Source organism: Thalassophryne amazonica, chromosome 19 (genome assembly GCF_902500255.1).
Source record: "Thalassophryne amazonica chromosome 19, fThaAma1.1, whole genome shotgun sequence".
NCBI classification, from domain to species: Eukaryota; Metazoa; Chordata; class Actinopteri; order Batrachoidiformes; family Batrachoididae; genus Thalassophryne; species Thalassophryne amazonica.
Window position 1 is genome coordinate 63,403,164 of NC_047121.1, and position 17,495 is coordinate 63,420,658.

At 40.2% G+C, this 17,495-nt stretch overlaps 1 protein-coding gene across 1 annotated transcript in view; it reads right to left on the bottom strand.

Moving 5' to 3' along the window:
• Nucleotides 1-3,977: 3,977 nt before the first annotated feature.
• The window catches only part of LOC117531961 (latent-transforming growth factor beta-binding protein 2), a 291,027-nt gene continuing 277,509 nt past the window's right edge, over nucleotides 3,978-17,495 (bottom strand). Inside the window, exons 34-40 of the mRNA XM_034195149.1 lie at nucleotides 13,984-14,076; nucleotides 13,541-13,669; nucleotides 12,310-12,450; nucleotides 11,600-11,773; nucleotides 11,243-11,503; nucleotides 8,594-8,743; nucleotides 3,978-5,088 (exon numbers count right to left, since the gene is read on the bottom strand). Coding sequence (XP_034051040.1) covers nucleotides 4,913-5,088; nucleotides 8,594-8,743; nucleotides 11,243-11,503; nucleotides 11,600-11,773; nucleotides 12,310-12,450; nucleotides 13,541-13,669; nucleotides 13,984-14,076 — 1,124 coding nt within the window. The 3' untranslated portion in view covers nucleotides 3,978-4,912. The remainder of the gene's footprint in view (nucleotides 5,089-8,593; nucleotides 8,744-11,242; nucleotides 11,504-11,599; nucleotides 11,774-12,309; nucleotides 12,451-13,540; nucleotides 13,670-13,983; nucleotides 14,077-17,495) is intronic.

Consider the following 17,495-nt stretch of genomic DNA (forward strand, 5'->3'; position numbering starts at 1 on the left):
GAGCTGGAGGTTAAAAATTAATTTGTATGGAACAACAGCGTGTGAACGTTTTTTTGGCATATACGCATTGTACTATGTGTGTAAATTAAATGCTTTGAGTAGAAATTCGAAATATTTATAACAGAATTTTTTAATTACTGTTCTTTTTTAATAATTATTATTTTAAAGTGACAGGTTGGTGATAATCAAGAAAATTGTGCTTTTGTGTACATTAGGATGATGTGGAGCAATATTTTGAGCTGCCAAAGTGCTTTATTTCACCTTATGTGTCATCCTAAATTAAAAATTTTGAACTTCCATATTTGAAACGGTACCAAGTATTACATTACCGTTTCATTTATTGCTGGTAAGAATTACAACCCCAAAACAGAAAGATTTGTGATGGCATGGAAAAAATCTTACATTGACTTTTATTTCACTGGAGACTAAATGAGCCAAAGATATTTCATTTGTTCATACACATTCATTCCTGCATTCCAGGCCTGCACAACATTCCAGTTGGAATGCTAAAACATTTACCACTTTGTAATGGTGCCATTCATTCTGAGAACACTTAAAATACATTTTGGCATTGAGGATACTAAATGATGAAGCATTTCAGGTGTTACTTTTTCCCATTCTTAAGGTGCGCCACAGTACGAGGTCATCATTGTTGCATTTCAAAATTCTCTACACATTCTTTATTGGTGAAAAACCAGTCCAGTATCCAGATCTTCTTCTTCTGCAGCCGTTATTTGTAATGTGTGCAGAATGTGGTTTTGCAACATCTTTTTCCTCCCTTTTCATCCTTGGTCCAAAGTACACAGCATAATTTCTTTAAAAAAAAAAAAGATGCAGAACATTGATTCTTCTGATCAAGATATACGTATCTACTGTGTGATCTTGACACCTCTTCCAGACAAGGTACACCCTGAAATTCTATAGTTGCATGGGAATCGACTCTGCATGATGCAGAGTAGATTACTGAGTTCGGCAGAGTTCATTTCTTGGCTGTTATTACTGCAGAAGAGAGATGCATTTTATTGGCATTTTGAGTTTCCTTGTACTTCTAGTATTTTCCTGCAATACCGCTTACTTCATTGAACCTACAAACATTATCCATAAAGTTTAATTCACTTTAAACAATTACTAATTTGGAATTTGCACTTGGAGATACTTCAGATTTCCAACATACCTACTCCATGTGGAGAAGAGCAGCTGGTACACTTCCATCAATTCATCAACAAGGACATCGTCAAGGACAGATTGCCAGATGAATGATGTATTTATTCACTGTTGTTTGGATTTTAATAAATGTATGAAAATAAGGAGGATGCTGAGGAAACTGCTCAGCATTCAGGACAGCATCTCCCACCCCCTGCACCCCACACTGATGTCCTATCACAGCACCTTCAGCCACTGACTGAGACCACTGAGGTGCACCACAGAACACCACAGGAGGTCTTACCGACATGTAGCAATCAAACCTTATAAGCAGGATGAACACATAATGAGTTCCTCAGAGTTATTTGCAATATTGTTGAATATCTTGAGCAAATGTCTTAAAAAACATTGTTCATTGTCACTGTCACTCTGGCAAAATAATTTCCTTTGGGATAAATAAAGTTGATATTCTTATTCTTAAAATAAATGCAGCAACCTTCACAACTGTTTTTGAGTGTTTGTGTGTAAACTTAGTTACAAATTGTTGTGTAGTCAATTACACATAAAGTATAAAAAAAGTTTTCAATTGGAACACTGCTGCCACTTCCAAAAATTATATTTCATTGTCTGCTCCACAGGGCAGGATACATAGAGTTAATCTGGTACAGTGTCAGGCACTCTGCTCATACATAAAAAGATATGCTTTCAAAACATTTTTACAAACATGTCAATCTACAACGATATAATGCCAACTTCTTTTTTTTTTTTTTGTATGTCAGAAAAAATATGAATTTTGCTATAATGTATTAATAGAATGTGAAAGTAAAATGATACATAATAGAAGATCTGTACAAAAGATACCAAACCTCTGCAAGAAGCTTTTGTCTTTACATGCATTCAGAAAAGCACAAGAGGGAAAAGTCTGATGGGACTCAAACGCATCCAAACAGTGGAAGAAAAAAACACATACACACATCTTCAACCGCTTGCTCCAATTACAAGTCAAGTGGGCGGGGAGGCTGGGGCCTATCCCAGCAGTCATAGTGCATGAGGTGGGGTACACCCTGGACAGGACGCCAGTCTGTCACAGGGCCACATATAGACAAACAAACACACCCACACGCACACTTGCGGACAATTTAAAGTTTCCAATCCGCATCACCTACATGTCTTTGGATGTGGGAGGAAGCTGGAGCACCCGGAGGGAACCCACACAAACACGGGGAGAACATGCAAACTCCACACAGAAAGGCCACAGGTGGGAATCAATCCCATGACCTTCTTCCTGTGAGGCAACAGTGCTAACCACTAAGCCACCGTGCCGCCCATGAAAAAAAAACAAAACAACTATTTTACACTTTAAAAACAGTGGCATTGCAATTTCATTTAACTTACATTTCTTATGCAGAAATTGTTCAAAAAGTTTACAGATTATAACGTGGTTTTAAAATCAAACTTTAGTGCAAAGGTTCCCAAAATATTTCTGTGGCGCCCCCATTTGGAAGGTGAAAAATACCCCAGGCTCCCAGATGCACCCACAGTTAAACCATGAATCATTTTGTGGAGAAATTCAAGCATGGGTGAAACAAGACCACAGCACAGTGATGGAACATCTCGGTTCACCACGGACACTGTCCTGGGTTTCCAATGGAAGGACAAGGTTTTAAACTGGGAACATCCAGGATCCTAAATGGATCCCTGAAAGTGAGCAGGAGGCTTCAAGCAATAAGTTTCCATGAAATGTTCTAATAAACTCCACAAATTTTTGTTTTCTTCCCTGTCCCTTTTCTTGTTTATATGCTTACTGATCGAAATAAAATGTTTTATGTAGTGGTCCTCCATCATAATCTACAGACTGTACTGTATGTATTAGAGCCCGACCGATATGGATTTTTTGAGGCCGATGCCAATAACGATATTTGGATGAAAAAAATGCCAATAACTGATAAATCGGCTGATTTGCCGATAGCCGATAAATCAGCCGATATTATTATAATTTTTTTTTTTATGAATATAATGTTCTTTTTTGGACCCTTAACAAAAAAGGTATGAGCTAAAAGCTGAAGCTTTGTCCTCATATTGATTAACTTTATAACAGAGAATTTTCAAGTTCAAAAAATGCAATCAATAATTAAACTGTTGTGAAATTAGCAAATATATATCCTTAAAAAGAGTTGTGAAATAAATCTGATCTTGTACGTTTTGTTGCTGCAACTTAGATATAGGTTCAGGATAAGGATATAGATCCTTATAAACTTACTTGTATGCTTTTGTCAGCTGATCAGTGCAGTGTGAACTGCGAACTACAGGGGCCGGTGATGAACACATTTAAGCAGGGGTGTAAGCAGCTCTCAGTTGAATGGAGTCAGAGCTCCATCTACTGGACAAATGGACAACATTTTACATTGCCGACACAAACATTATTTCAGTAACTGTTCTGTTTATGAGAAATTATCTGCTTTCTATCGGCACAATTTTGGCCGATAGTGAGTACTTTAAAAAGGGCTTATATCGGCCGATAATATCGGCCGGCTGATATATCACTCAGGCTCTAGTATGTATGCAGAAATTACCCCACACCCAACACACACAAACCTCCCACACAACGTCCCACCCATAGGGCATGTTTTTGTCAATAAATGCTAATAATTAAAAGTTTGATGCAATTTGCAGTTTTTGCAGTTACACCCCTGCAATCACTCTGTGTCCATCCAAGAGGACCCAACCCCCAGTTTGGGAACCTCTGTTCTAACATTGTGTCACATACGGCCTTTGCAGGATGATGAAACACATTAATACTGTTCTTGTCTGCATCAGCATCACCTTTATACTACTTCATTGCAGGTATTTGTGAAATAAAAAAAATGCAATGCACGGTATCAAATAAAGTAAGGTTTCTTTGCACCTATTGCACCTTTTACAAAATATTACGGTATCTATAGATCATCATATACATCTAAAGTCTTTCCAGGTTCACTTTTAATGTGAGTGATTGGTCGAGTTGGGTTCTTGGTCCAAAGATTCTTCACCTGTTGAGTTCATTGTGTAGAAAAAAAAGGCAGTGATGGAAAAAATTGTCCTGTAATTAAAATAGTTTGTTACCCCTTGCAACCATTTAGTCCCAGGTCAGAGCTAATTACAACGACTAAGAGAGATAAAAATGAGTTAAGAATTGTGACAGTGTCGCCCAACTGCAGCAAAATTATTCACAAACTATGTTATGATGGAAGAGTGGCAGAATTCCTATTATGTATGTTCTGTGAATCTTTTACAAAAAAAACAAAAAACCCAAAACATTTAAAATCTCTCCACACTGTCAGTGAAGTCGATTGTAACAAATACAATGAGAGGAGTCGAGTATGCCCTCTAATGTGTTGTTTTCTGAATTAGCAGAGGCCCGTCATGCACATGAAATAAATAACACAACAAAAAAAGTGACAGAAAATATATCTGCATGGAACAGTTGCCTGGGGTTAAAAAACAAATAAGATTAGTCCACAAAATCCCTTTAAGGCAAATGGATATCTGGTGGTAAAATCAATCCAATGGAATACATTCAATGCATGAATCCTGGTCCTCTTGCATGTGTGAACGCGAGTGAACGTTGATGAATGTGTGCTGTGCTGGATGTCAGTCTGCGCGCGTGCGGAGAAACGGGTTTGGACGTTTCAGCGGAGGTTTAGTGCTGACTGGGGTCAGAGGGCAGAGGCATGGGGTTGTAGGAGATTGATTTCTGCAAGAGGGCAGCAGGAGAAGCAGCGCTCCCAACTCACTGTCCCGTCTCCCTCGTCCCAGATTCCGGGATCGCTGGGATGCATTTGTGCGGTTTGGCAGAGGCCATGAAGCCGGGCAGACAGGTGCACGTGTACGATCCCTCAGTGTTGGTGCACTGCCCGTTCTGACACAAGGCCACTTTGTCGCTGATGTCTTCACACTCATTTATGTCTGCGAGAAAAAGACAATATTACACAGTTAGATTTCACAGCTGGAACAGCTGCCGGCACCATGAGTGCTGACCAAGTTTCTCAACTCCATAAAGGCCATCCTCACGAGGCAGTTGTTCAATAAACGGCCGTGTGCATAGAATCAAACTACAACAACAAAATGTACAGTGCATCTAATACCTGTGTTTTTGGTGGTTTATACATTTTGTACTATCAAAAAAAAAGGGAAGGCATCGATGGACAAGAATATTCTTAGATAGAAGATGTGCTATGCTGTGTTGTAAAATGACGTATATCTGTGCATATATATAAATATACAAGTCCAAATCAGAAAACATTATGGAATAATATATGGAAAATGTGAAAAGGTAAATGCAGTGACCCTGATATTTCCTTTGACCTCTATTATACAGTGCCCTCCCAAAGTATTGGAACACTTGGTATTTCACATATTTTAATTTCTTTATGCAATTTCAAATACAATAATAGTAATAAAACAAAAAAATAAAAAATATATAAATTTCAGTAAGTCGGACTCGTTTCCGGTGGATGTTGGCCTCCGCCATGGCTGCGCCTTGTCGGCAATCCTGTTTGTGATATTTATGGACAGGATATCGAGGCGTAGTCGGGGGGAGGAGGGTTTCCGGTTTGGTGGGCTCAGGGTCTCATCACTGCTTTTTGCAGATGATGTGGTCCTGTTGACTTCATCGGACTCACTGGATCGGTTCACAGCCGAGTGTGAAGCGACTGGGATGAGGATCAGCATCTCTAAATCTGAGGCCATGGTTCTCAGCAGGGAACCGATGGATTGCCTACTCCGGGTAGGGAATACGGCCATGCCCCAAGTGAAGAGGTTCAAGTACGAGTGAGGGAACGATGGAGCGTGAGATTAGCTGGAGAATCGGTGCAGCAGGGGTGGTATTGCATTCGCTCTACTGTACTGTTGTGACGAAAAGGGAGCTGACCCAAAAGGCGAAGCTCTTGATCTACTGGTCAATCTTCGTTCCTACTCTCACCTATGGTCATGAGTGTTGGGTCATGACTGAAAGAACTAGATCGCGGGTACGAGCGCTGAAATGGGCTTCCTCAGGAGGGCGGCTGGTGTCTCCCTTAGAGATAGGGTGAGAAGTTCGGTCACTCGGAGTAGAGTTGCTGCTCCTTCGTGTTGAAAGGAGCCAGCTGAGGTGGTTCAGGCATCTGGTAAAGATGCCTCCTGAGCGCCTCCCAAGGGAGGTGTTCTAGGCACGTCCATCTGGGAGGAGACCCTGGGGAAGACCCAGGACTAGGTGGAGAGATTATATTTCCACACTGGCCTGGGAACGCCTCAGGATCAGAGGTGGTCAATGTGGCATGGGTAAGGGAAGTCTGGGGTCCCCTTCTGGAGCTGTTGCCCCCACGACCTGAACCTGAAAAGCGGTTGAAGATGAGTGATGAGTGAGTGATAAAAATTTCTAAAATTATCTTCCTTAAACTCAAACTGAAAGCAAATCTCTACAAGTTGATATAAATTAATTAAAAATATAAAAGCGAAGATGATGGGTTGCAGAAGTAATGGAATGCTTTGGTATAATACCTGTAAATAAATAGTTTTATTGCCATTTTTCTTCAGACAAGTCAGGGGATGGATACATGAACATTACCACATCAATGAATATGTCTTGGACTTTATTTACATTGATTATGAAGAAATACAAAACACTTATGACCTCTGGAAGATATATGAGATTTTCGACATTATAGCTACAAATGGAATTGTAATTCACCATCTCTAATCATTTTAAGGTTTTTGCGGGGAAGCTTGGCCAAAAGACCTAGAACAGCAAGATTTGCAGGTGCACAAGCACTGAGACAGATTCTTGATGCCCAGAGTCAGGATGAAAAGGATGATGGTCAGCTATATTAGAGAGGTAGATGAATATGATGAACCCTAAAACAATCATTTATAGAGAAGTATTCCCATATAAAGTCAAAGGGGCTCATAAATAACCCCATTCGGTTATATATATATATATATATACACACACACACACACACACACACACACACACACACACACACACACACACACACACACACACACACACACACACACACACACACACACACACACACACACACACACACTATAGTTTATATGCTATATATGCTAGTTTGAAGAAGTTTGAGAAGCACAAGAAGTCCAAGACACATTTCATGACTTGGAAGTGTTCATGTATCCATCCCCTGACTTATTCAAGGAAACTGGCTGTAAAAGTGATAGTTTAATCTTTATATTTAGAATAAATGTCCACCATCCCAATAGATTTTTGTAATGTGTTGCAGGCCTTAAATGCAGGATGTGTCAAGCTACTCACACAAAACATGAAATATACAGAGTTTCACTTCTGCAGTGAAACAGGAGTCAAAGTAAATGTCAGGATCACTGTATTTTGTTTTCCTTTCTTGCATTTTCCATGTCGTCTCAGCTTTTTCTCATTTGGCATTGTACATACAGTATAAACATGGATTCCTTTCATTCTCTGTTCCGTAATTGTCTTTACACAATGAGGTTTGTTGTGTTTGTAAAAAGAACTGGAAATAGTACAGTCCCAATCCATGACATCATCTATTCCTTACATTGTCCTCTTGCATATATGGTCATGTGCACATTTAAAAACTTTCACTCGATACATAAGTCGGCGTGACTTCAGTCAAACATGTCATGTTGAGTGTCACTTCAAAAGGGAAAAAAAACAAAATTTCCAGCCATCTTAAATTCCAAACTGCTCAAAATGCTGTTAAAATTAACACAGCTCTGGATTAACTTTCCTCTTGGCCTTGGAGTGAATTCTCTCTCTTTGTTTCGGCGTGGGGTGGGGGGGGGGCTTGATTGTCATGTCAGAGCAGACGATCTCCTATGCGAGAATATTTAATGAAGAACGAATGGCACAAGAAGTTGGAGTCCCACATGTTTCTAGTGATGCAATTCTTTAGGAAAACAGCTGTCCGTGGAGCTGATAAGGCCAAACGCAGACAGTATATAGCAATCACAGTGTTTCATCGTGACAGTCTCACTTTCTTACTAAATAAACAATGTGCACTTAAAATGTATAATATCTCCACCACGTGGCCCAGATTCAAGGCATTCTTAGTCTTGGCAGTGAGCGATGATGGAAATTCGGACCAAAATCATTTTGAGGATTATGCAGCTTTCATTAGTTTCCCATAAAACTGAACTTAATGCAAGGCTGTTAAATTCAAAGCGTCTGCTCGAGCCTGATGATATACTGCCTGAAGTGTTACCTCATTGAGATTAATCCGAGACCTGGCGCCAAAAAAGGCCTAAAACCTTGAGAGATGACACATTGTGGTTTGATTTTTTAAAATTCAACACCGCATTTTGAAAGATTAAATGAGCCGTTTCCTTCCCTGTGGATTCTAGAAGTCCTTGAATATTGTTTGCCTGGAACACGGAGTGTAAATGTGGGTGGTCTGTCAAGAAAGACATGTTGCGGAGTCAAACCCACCTATGCAGGCCATCTTGCTGAGGTCAAGCTCATAGCCATCGAAGCAGTCGCACGTGTAGCCTTCTCGAACGCGCACGCAGCGGCCATTTTCACAGCCGTTCAGGATTCCGCACTCCTCCGCTCGGAGACCCTCGAACGCATGGAAGCCATCTGATTAAAGAGAAGACTGTGAGTGAAAACGCGATGGAGCCGTCAGATTTTTTTTCTGACTTCTTGTTTGCTTTGGAATTCTTCAGCATTTTGTATGAAAGCTGGTAGAAAGTCAACAACATACTTCAGCAGTGGGCAAAGCAACAAAGGCTGGATGGAATGTGCTACCTCATAACGCCACCATCACCTTTTACGACCAGTGGGTGTTTCTGAGCAATTTCTGCTTAAACGACATACTTAAAACTAAAGGATTGTTATGGCTGAACAAAACCAAAAATCAACTCCAGTTGTGTCCCTAAACTTCATGGGTAATTTATGTGTTATTATTATTACTTGTTATATATTATTATTATTATTATTATTATTATTATTATTGGGGAGGTGATGGTCTAGTGGTTAAGCGTTGGGCTTGAGACCAGGGGATCCTTGGTTCAAATTCCAGCCTGACCAGAAAATCACTAAGGACCTTAGGCAAAGTCCTTAATCCCCTTTTGCTCCCGGTGTGTAGTGGGCACCTTGTATGGCAGCACCCTGACATTGGGGTGAATGTGAGGCATTATTGTAAAGCACTTTTCCATCTGAATCAGATGCTCAAAGCACTTTACATACATATATAAATGCAGACCATTTACCATTTTTTCCTGAGTTTGTTTTTAAGAAAATGTGAGTGCATAAATTAGCCATTTTTAAGAACTTAAAATTTAAACTTGACCTTGATCTGTAACGCTGGTACAAGTTAAAAACAATACAATTGCTTTTTAATTTAAAAAAAATTACAGCATGCAATAAATGAATACACATGGGTTCAAAATGTGTACAGTATATTTAATGGCTAAGTTCTTGCCTGACATCAGGGTGAATGTTAGGTATTATTGTAAAGTGCTTTGAGCAGTCAATTTACCATTTATGTATTTACAGTATTTTGCATTTTTCACCATCATTATCACATTTTTGCACAAAATGGCTATTGTGCCAAAACCTCAGAGCTCCACAAGCAATGTGGAAAAGAAGCATTGTGAGATCAAGCAAAAGTCAATTCAAAGGTCAAATGTCAATTCGATACAGTGGAGTCCTTCAGCGCAGTATAGGAAGCTGCATGAGTACTTTGAATATTAGACCCAGACCCTAGCAGAAATCTACTACTGTGCGAGAGTTCTGGAAGTGTGCAAAGCATGTGCATAAATATGGAAATACTGTTCAGATTTTAAGAAACCCCGACTGTAAACCAACCATTCCCAAACTTAAGCATGCAGCATCCCACTTTGAAATATTAAAATCTTCTTCCACTTAAACCTTTAATCACAATTTTGCTCAACTTGAGGCTAAGATCAAGAATTATTTCCATATTTGCATATTGTGTTTGCATATTGTGTTCCATATTTGCATAAGTGACTAACACAGAAATGTTGTTTATTATTTTGGATTCCATCAATAACAATCAAATATTTCAGTGTAATTTTGCAAAAAAGAATTTTTTTTAAAAAATGTAATGTTTTCGTTTATAGATAATGACGTCTCACAGCAACCACTGGCATGTCGTGATGCCATGACGAAGTGATTAAATCTATTTGTTTCTGATATGTCACATAAATTTTCATGATAGTATCATGAAATAATAGATCTTGAAGGGGGTGGGGGTGGGGTTGTGGACACGCACTGTGGCATTTGGGTTACGGTTATGATTGTGGCTATGGTTAGGATTACGGCTAGACAACCCCATCACGAAGAAGGTGACACCACTTAGCAACAGGTGCACTCACAACAACTTGAAAATCCTCTTAATGGAAATGTGTATTTAGAAAACACTGCCACATACTGCAAAAAAAGACATTTTGACAATACTGGATTTTTTTTTTGTTAGAAAAAACAACAAAATGCCAACATTTAGCAGGTCTTACTGATTCATTTCCAAAACTACTGTAATTACAGCTCTCTCAAGAGCCTCGTTTGAATGCCACTTATTGCCAGAGGACAAAAACTTGGCAATCGCATGATATCACTCAATGGAAAGGCTGTCGTTTCGCAACCATTTTTTAATCGACATTCTGAAAATATCACCTAAATTTTGGTGCCAATTTTGGTGTAATGCAAACCAGCTCCTGTTCAAAACCACTTAAGAGAAATTAATCTGCACAGTTGCCCATCACTTTAAACATCATCTTAGAACCTTGGCCCAAATCCAGAAGCACGCAGATGTTTTCCAGAATTGACGGTCAGCTAGTCCACTTCTGGTTGCTTGGCCATTTGAGAATCAGAACAGATGTTTCCATACGCCGACCTAAATCAGAAGACGCCTTTGCAAAAGCCTTCAAAAGCACGTGCTGCTTTAGTCTCCATGTCTAAAGTTAATTACTTGCTATCTGTGACTTGAAGATCTAACAAAATAAATACTTGAAAACATTTAACATTTCTACATCCATCCCACATAATTATAAAGTTTTTTCGAGGGCTGCAGTCCATGGGAGCAAACATCCACCTGCTCAGTAAGAAGAAACCCACCCGGATAAGGATCCACTGGCTGCGGCTGGACGGGAGCATGGGAAGGTGGCTGTGGAAGGCTGTAGTCATTTTCGGTGAAGAGAGGTACACTCTCAGGAACCTCAAAGGGCCCTCCCGGGTTGCCGTAATTGTCCCAGTACGGAGGAACAAAAGGCTCTGCGGGATCCTCCGTCCCCTCCAGACTGTACTCGTACCCCGGCCGCTCTCTCAGACTGTCTGAGCCTCCTCTCCGAGGCAGGTTGCACATTACTGCATAGTCATCTGAATGCACACATGGGACAGTAATAGTTGCAGTATTAATAAATGCGATTTATGAATATAAAGACAGAATTCATCAGTTTTTCTTCTGCATCTCACCAGAGTCTCTCCTGGGACAGAAGGCACACTGTTCGCTCCAGGCGATGCCGTACAGGCAGCAGCACTCGGTGTACGTCGTCTTACGTCCTGCAAAAGGATTGGCACACATGTTGTCTGCCACCAGATCCTGCCAGCAGATTTCCACGTGGACGTCGAGATCATGCTCCAGCAGTTCTGGGACAAGAGATCAGGCGGAATTAACAAGCAAGAAAAACTGAGGATAAAATATTGGTAACAAGAGCAATCTGAGATTTCTGACGTCTGCCAATCCAGGTCTGTATCACCTCCAAAACTCAGTCTTCCACATCCTAATATCTGTCTGTGTTGCAAATTTGGTGAGAATCCGTGAAGTAGTTGTTTGTTTGTTTGTTTTTTTTTACATAATCCTTCAAAGTCTGTATAAAGTGAAATCGGGATCCAGAATCACCTCCAAAATTTAACGGAGCCTTTCATGGCCTAATATGTATCTGTGGTGAAAGGTTTGTACAAAATCCGTGTAGTAATTTTGACGTAATCCTGCTAGCAGACAGACAAATAAATAAACGCTGATGATTTGATTATGTCCTTAGCAGACGTAATTATTGAAAGCACTTTTTTCCCCACATCTGTTCAAGATCGCTGTTTTCCATCATTTTCAGAATCCCCTTTACGTATTTGTTAAAATAACCTGCGTGTGTGTGTGTGTGTGTGTGCTTGTGTTTGTGTTTCACCTTCTGTGGCGTTGAAGGCGATGCAGCGGCGCCGGGTGCTGTCAATGACTAACGGCGGACTGCAGAAGCAGTTGAACGATCCAGCTGTGTTCACGCACGCTCCATCGATGCACATGTTTTCCATCTCGCACTCATCGTAATCTAAGAAAAATATTCACGTGCATATATGAGCACACATTAAAATGAAAATGAATGCGAACTTGTTGCTCGACAATCAGTTATTTGATTGCGCTGCATGCAACATGGTAATTCACTGGCATACATTAAAGTATTGGATAATCACAGCTCAGATCAAAGACACACCGTAAACAAAGCGAAGAAACAAGAAGGGTGTAATATTAATACTGCCAACACCTCTCTTTATTCATCAGAATTTATGAATACTGTAATTTATGCTGTCTCTACAGATATTCATTTAATGAAAACTTTCAGATTAATCTTCCAAAATCAATACACCGACCTGGCAACACGTCCTCTTTGGAGAGACATGTTCTTGGATGCAGTATAATCAGTGAATGTCTTGATTATTTTCTTTTCTTATCTCTTCATTTGTTATTTGTCTCCATAAAAGCTCAGCAAATAGCATTATGGATATTTGTTGGCAACGTAATAGCATCTGCTTGTGAAATCTACAGTGTGTTCCTCCTCATGGCACAGATTATATGAGCCTGATTTGAAACATACCATTTGAATAGTTTTTGTAAATTCATCCAGAAAAAGTTAATAGTCAGAAAATTTCGAAGATTAAAACAAAACAAAACAAAACTGAAAAATTCATAAAATGTAATTAAACTTTGCAGTGCAACTCTGCTTATGGTATAGATGATCTGATTTAAATTTGAAATAATTTCCTTTAACATCTTTTGAGATACTGCCCAGACAAAAAAAAAAAAAAAATCTTTATACAGATGGAAGGAAGGATGGAATTTTTTGGAATTACTATATCATCCTGTCCTTTTGGTTAGAGGTTTAAGTATAAGATTTGTGAGTGTTTAGAGAAACCTGATAAATGACTTATGGCCCAAGCAGAGGGTCGCCCCTTTGAGTCTGGTCTGCTTGAGATTTCTTCCTCAAATCATCAGAGGGAATTTTTCCTTAACACTGTCACCTGTGTGCTTGCTCTAGGGGTTGGTAAGGTTAGACCTTACCTATGTGAAGCGCCTTGAGGCAGCTTTGCTGTGATTTGGCGCTATATAAATGAAAATAAATTGCATTGAATTGAATTTCTTACCAACACACTCAAGCCGGATGTTGTCGTAGTAGAAACCCGAGCGGCAGTAGCAGGTGTAGGTAGAAAAGAGATTGGAACACTGTCCGTTCTTACAAATTTCTGATCCAAACATCTCACACTCATTCACATCTGAGGGAAGGAAATACCGAAATAGCGAAATGGCGGTTAATGACAGTCTTTCTAAAAATGCTTGCATTTATATCTACTGTAACAAGCTGTCCGGACACGACAATTACTGTAATTAGTCAGGCATGCATGCAGGTATCCAATTAAGGCTCAGCGAGCTGGACAGATGCCTCATAAGGAATTATTGAAGTCTGTCTGGCTCCTGTACTTAGTGCATGAGGAAATAAACCGTTGGCTGGCATCATGTTTGTCTCTGCCAATGTAAAGCTTTGGGGTATCATCTTAAAGGTGTTCTTATGTGTGGAAATAAAGAGTACCTTTGTAAGGACGCTGTTCCTGCAGGCCTTGTGGAGGGAACACAGTCACGGGTAATAATCCAATACCGTGAGGACACAACTCATCAAAATCCACTGGAGGGAAGAAAAAAAAACAGTTTCATTTACATGAGATGTTTGATCTGTCAATAATGTTAAAACAGTTATTTAGAATGGCAGCAAACCAGACAAGATGATAAAACCAGCTATAAATCTGCCATGTTGTGGCCAAAATAAATTCTAACCCTAACCTGAAAGCTATAGGTTTTGAGGGATTAATTTGTGATATATATATGTATATATATATATATATATATATATATATATATATATATATATATATATAAAGGCCAAATATATGCTGTATATTTGTGCCAGAGACGAACATGTTTTTAGCTCTGTCATGCTGCCCTTTACAGTCATTCTGTAGATATCTTGGAAAACAGATGAAAACAAACAAAACCGAATGATTACAAAGTCTTCTGAGAAAGTTTCCTTTGTCAGGGTGGTTAAAAAAACAGAGAAAAAAACATTCTGTCAAATATCCTGGAGAACAATGTTGAACAGAAAGCCGTGATGTGATCTTTGCAGACATGACATGCTTTCATGTTTACTGTAATCTTTTTGCAATTAACTGCAAACCCAAATATTTTGTTGTAGAATCTTCTGGAACAACAAAATCAGTAGGTTTCTCAAACCAGAAGTGGATACAGTGCAAAGTATTTACAGCGTTTCACTTTTTCCCCATTTTATGTTCCAGCGTTATTCCCAAATGGAGTAAATTAATGTTTTCCATCAAAACTCTACTCACAACACCCCATAATGACAGCATAAAAACATTTGTTTTTAATTTTTGCAAAAATTTTATAAATAAACAAAGAAGTTACATGTACGTACGTATTCTCACCCTTTGCTCAATACTTTGTTGATGCACCTTTAGCAGCAATTGCAGCCTCAAGTCTTTTTGAATATGATGCCATGAGCTTGGCGCACCTATCAAGCTACAACAGGTTGGATGGGGAGCATCAGTGCACAGACATTTATATTAGATATACTTTATTGATCTCACAGTGGAGAAATTACGTTTACACTCCAGTTACCTCAGACAGCAATTAGTCCACAATTATTACTTGTTTACCGTAATAATGGCACACATCAGAATTAAAGGTAACACATACACATTTGACATTGTTTATGTGCACTAAGTTTGAAGAAGTCCGTTATCCGAATTGAGGCAAGTGGGTGAAGGCCACGCAGCAACCCTGAGATGCGCTGCCGTCAGCTTGGGGGGAGTGACGGGGGCTGCAGCGAAAACTGCACCTCCCCCGCCGAAGGGGGAATGAGTGACATTTAGCAGGCGCCGGAAGGGGGGGGGGTCTTGATGGGGGAAGGGGGGGAGGGGGGAATGGAGCATGCTTCAGTCCTGTGAAAAGCAGTTCATTGTCTTTGTGAGATGAGATAAGAAATAGCCAATGTTCCCCAGGCCGAAACAAATCCCTCTGGAGGAAAAACAGTCGGGCAATTTCTCCTTCAGGCTTGATAAGCCTGTAATGTTATGGTTTGAGCAGTGAAAAACACTTTTTATCAGTTCCACTTGTACAACCAAATCCCAATTATGAATTAAGAATATTCACAGGCCTCTGAAATCTTCAGCTTCAACTGCAAGGCACACATCTGCTCCAAGATGTCATCCAATTTGCATCTGAGTTCAAGAGTCATCGCAGTCTGAGAATGCACTGCGTGGCCAACCTCATTAATCATGACGGACAAGCGAGGGGCCGTGGTTCTTGATACCGCCGTCTTGCCAATTTTCCAGTAGATCAGGGCAGCACATAAGCCAAAAAGTACCAGCCCTGCTACCATAAGACCAAAAATTAATAAATCCTCGACATCCTCAACGGAGAAAGGTGCCAAGCATGCCACATACCAGGAACTCCAGGAGTTGAGAACATAGCCCACAGGATATGTTCCATCTGGGCAGGTAGGATCCCCCAGTCCTGACCTTCTTGTAGAAAAAATGGTGTCAATAGCATTCAGAGACCAGCTGATCAATTCAATGGTTAATCCAATAGTAGTCCAATAGATCCAGAATCCAATATAATTTGAGAAATTCACAATCTGGTGAAGTAGGGTCTTGAAGGTTAAAGGCAGAGAACAGAGATAAGGGAGAGTGGAGGAGACGCGACCGCCCTCGTCAGAGTCCCAAGCTGAAAAAAGATTTTCAGATTCAGGTCTGGGCTCTGGCTGGGCCACTCAAGGACATTCACAGAGTTGTCCTGAAGCCTCTCCTTTGATATCTTGGCTGTGTATTTACACATTAACATCACCAGTGTTAAATTAACACTGCCAGTGTATATATGGTCCCACTCTGACCAGAGTAGGACCATAGATATTCACTGGCGGTGTTAATTTAAAACCGTCAGTGTTAGTTTCAAAGTGGTGATTTTACTGTGTAGCACATTGTCGTGCTGAAAGATGAGCCATCGCCCCAGTCTGAGGTCAAGAGCGCTCTGAAGCAGGTTTTCATCCAGGATGTCTCTGTACATTGCTGCATTCATCTTTCCCTCAATCCTGACTATTCTCCCAGTTCCTGCTGCAGAAAAACATCCCCACATCGTGATGATGCCACCACTGTAGGGATGGTGCCTGGTTTTCTCATGACACCTGGCATTCATGCCAAGGTGGTGTAGGTCTTCAGGTGCCTTTTGGTAAACTCCAGGTGGGCTGCCATGTGTCTTTTACTAAGGAATGGCTTCCATCTGGCCACTCTACCATACAGGCGTGATTGGTGGATCAGTGTAGAGCTGGTTGTCCTTCTGGAAGGTTCTCCTCTCTCCACAGAGGAATGCTGGAGCTCTGACGGAGTGACCATCATGTTCTTGGTCACCTCATATCCTTCTCCCCCGTCAAAACTGGCCAGTTTAGACTGGCAGCCAGCTCTAGGAAGAGTCCTGGTGGATCTGAGCTTCATCCATTTATGGATGATGGAGGCCACTGTACTCATTGGGACCTTCAAAACTTTTTCATATTGTCATTATGGGGTATTGGGTGTAGAATTTTGAGAAAAAAAAATTACTCCATTTTGTTATAAGGCTGTAACATAACAAAATGTGTAAGAAGTGAAGCACTGTGAATACTTTCCAGATGCACTGTAACTTCAGAGTTGTGATGGGTGTCTTGGTGCCTTCCCTCACCAAACTACTTCTTGCATGGTCACTTGGTTTTTGAGTCTTTAACATCTCTGGGAGCAAACTCACTATATTTGCCACAGAATCCCCCCAAAATAACGATGTTGCCAGCTGTAATTTTATGATATACCAGAGAAATAAATGAATTTTACAAAAACTACATTTGAAAGTAAATTTGTGGAAAATCAAAGGGAATACAGCTTGAAAAAGTTAGGTTATCAGTGTTACTACTGTTCTTGAGTGTTTGCTGGATTTCCTCTCACTGATTCCTTCCTCAGTTCAACTGAATTAGTATAGCGGCAAATCACAACATAAGTTGCCCCAAGG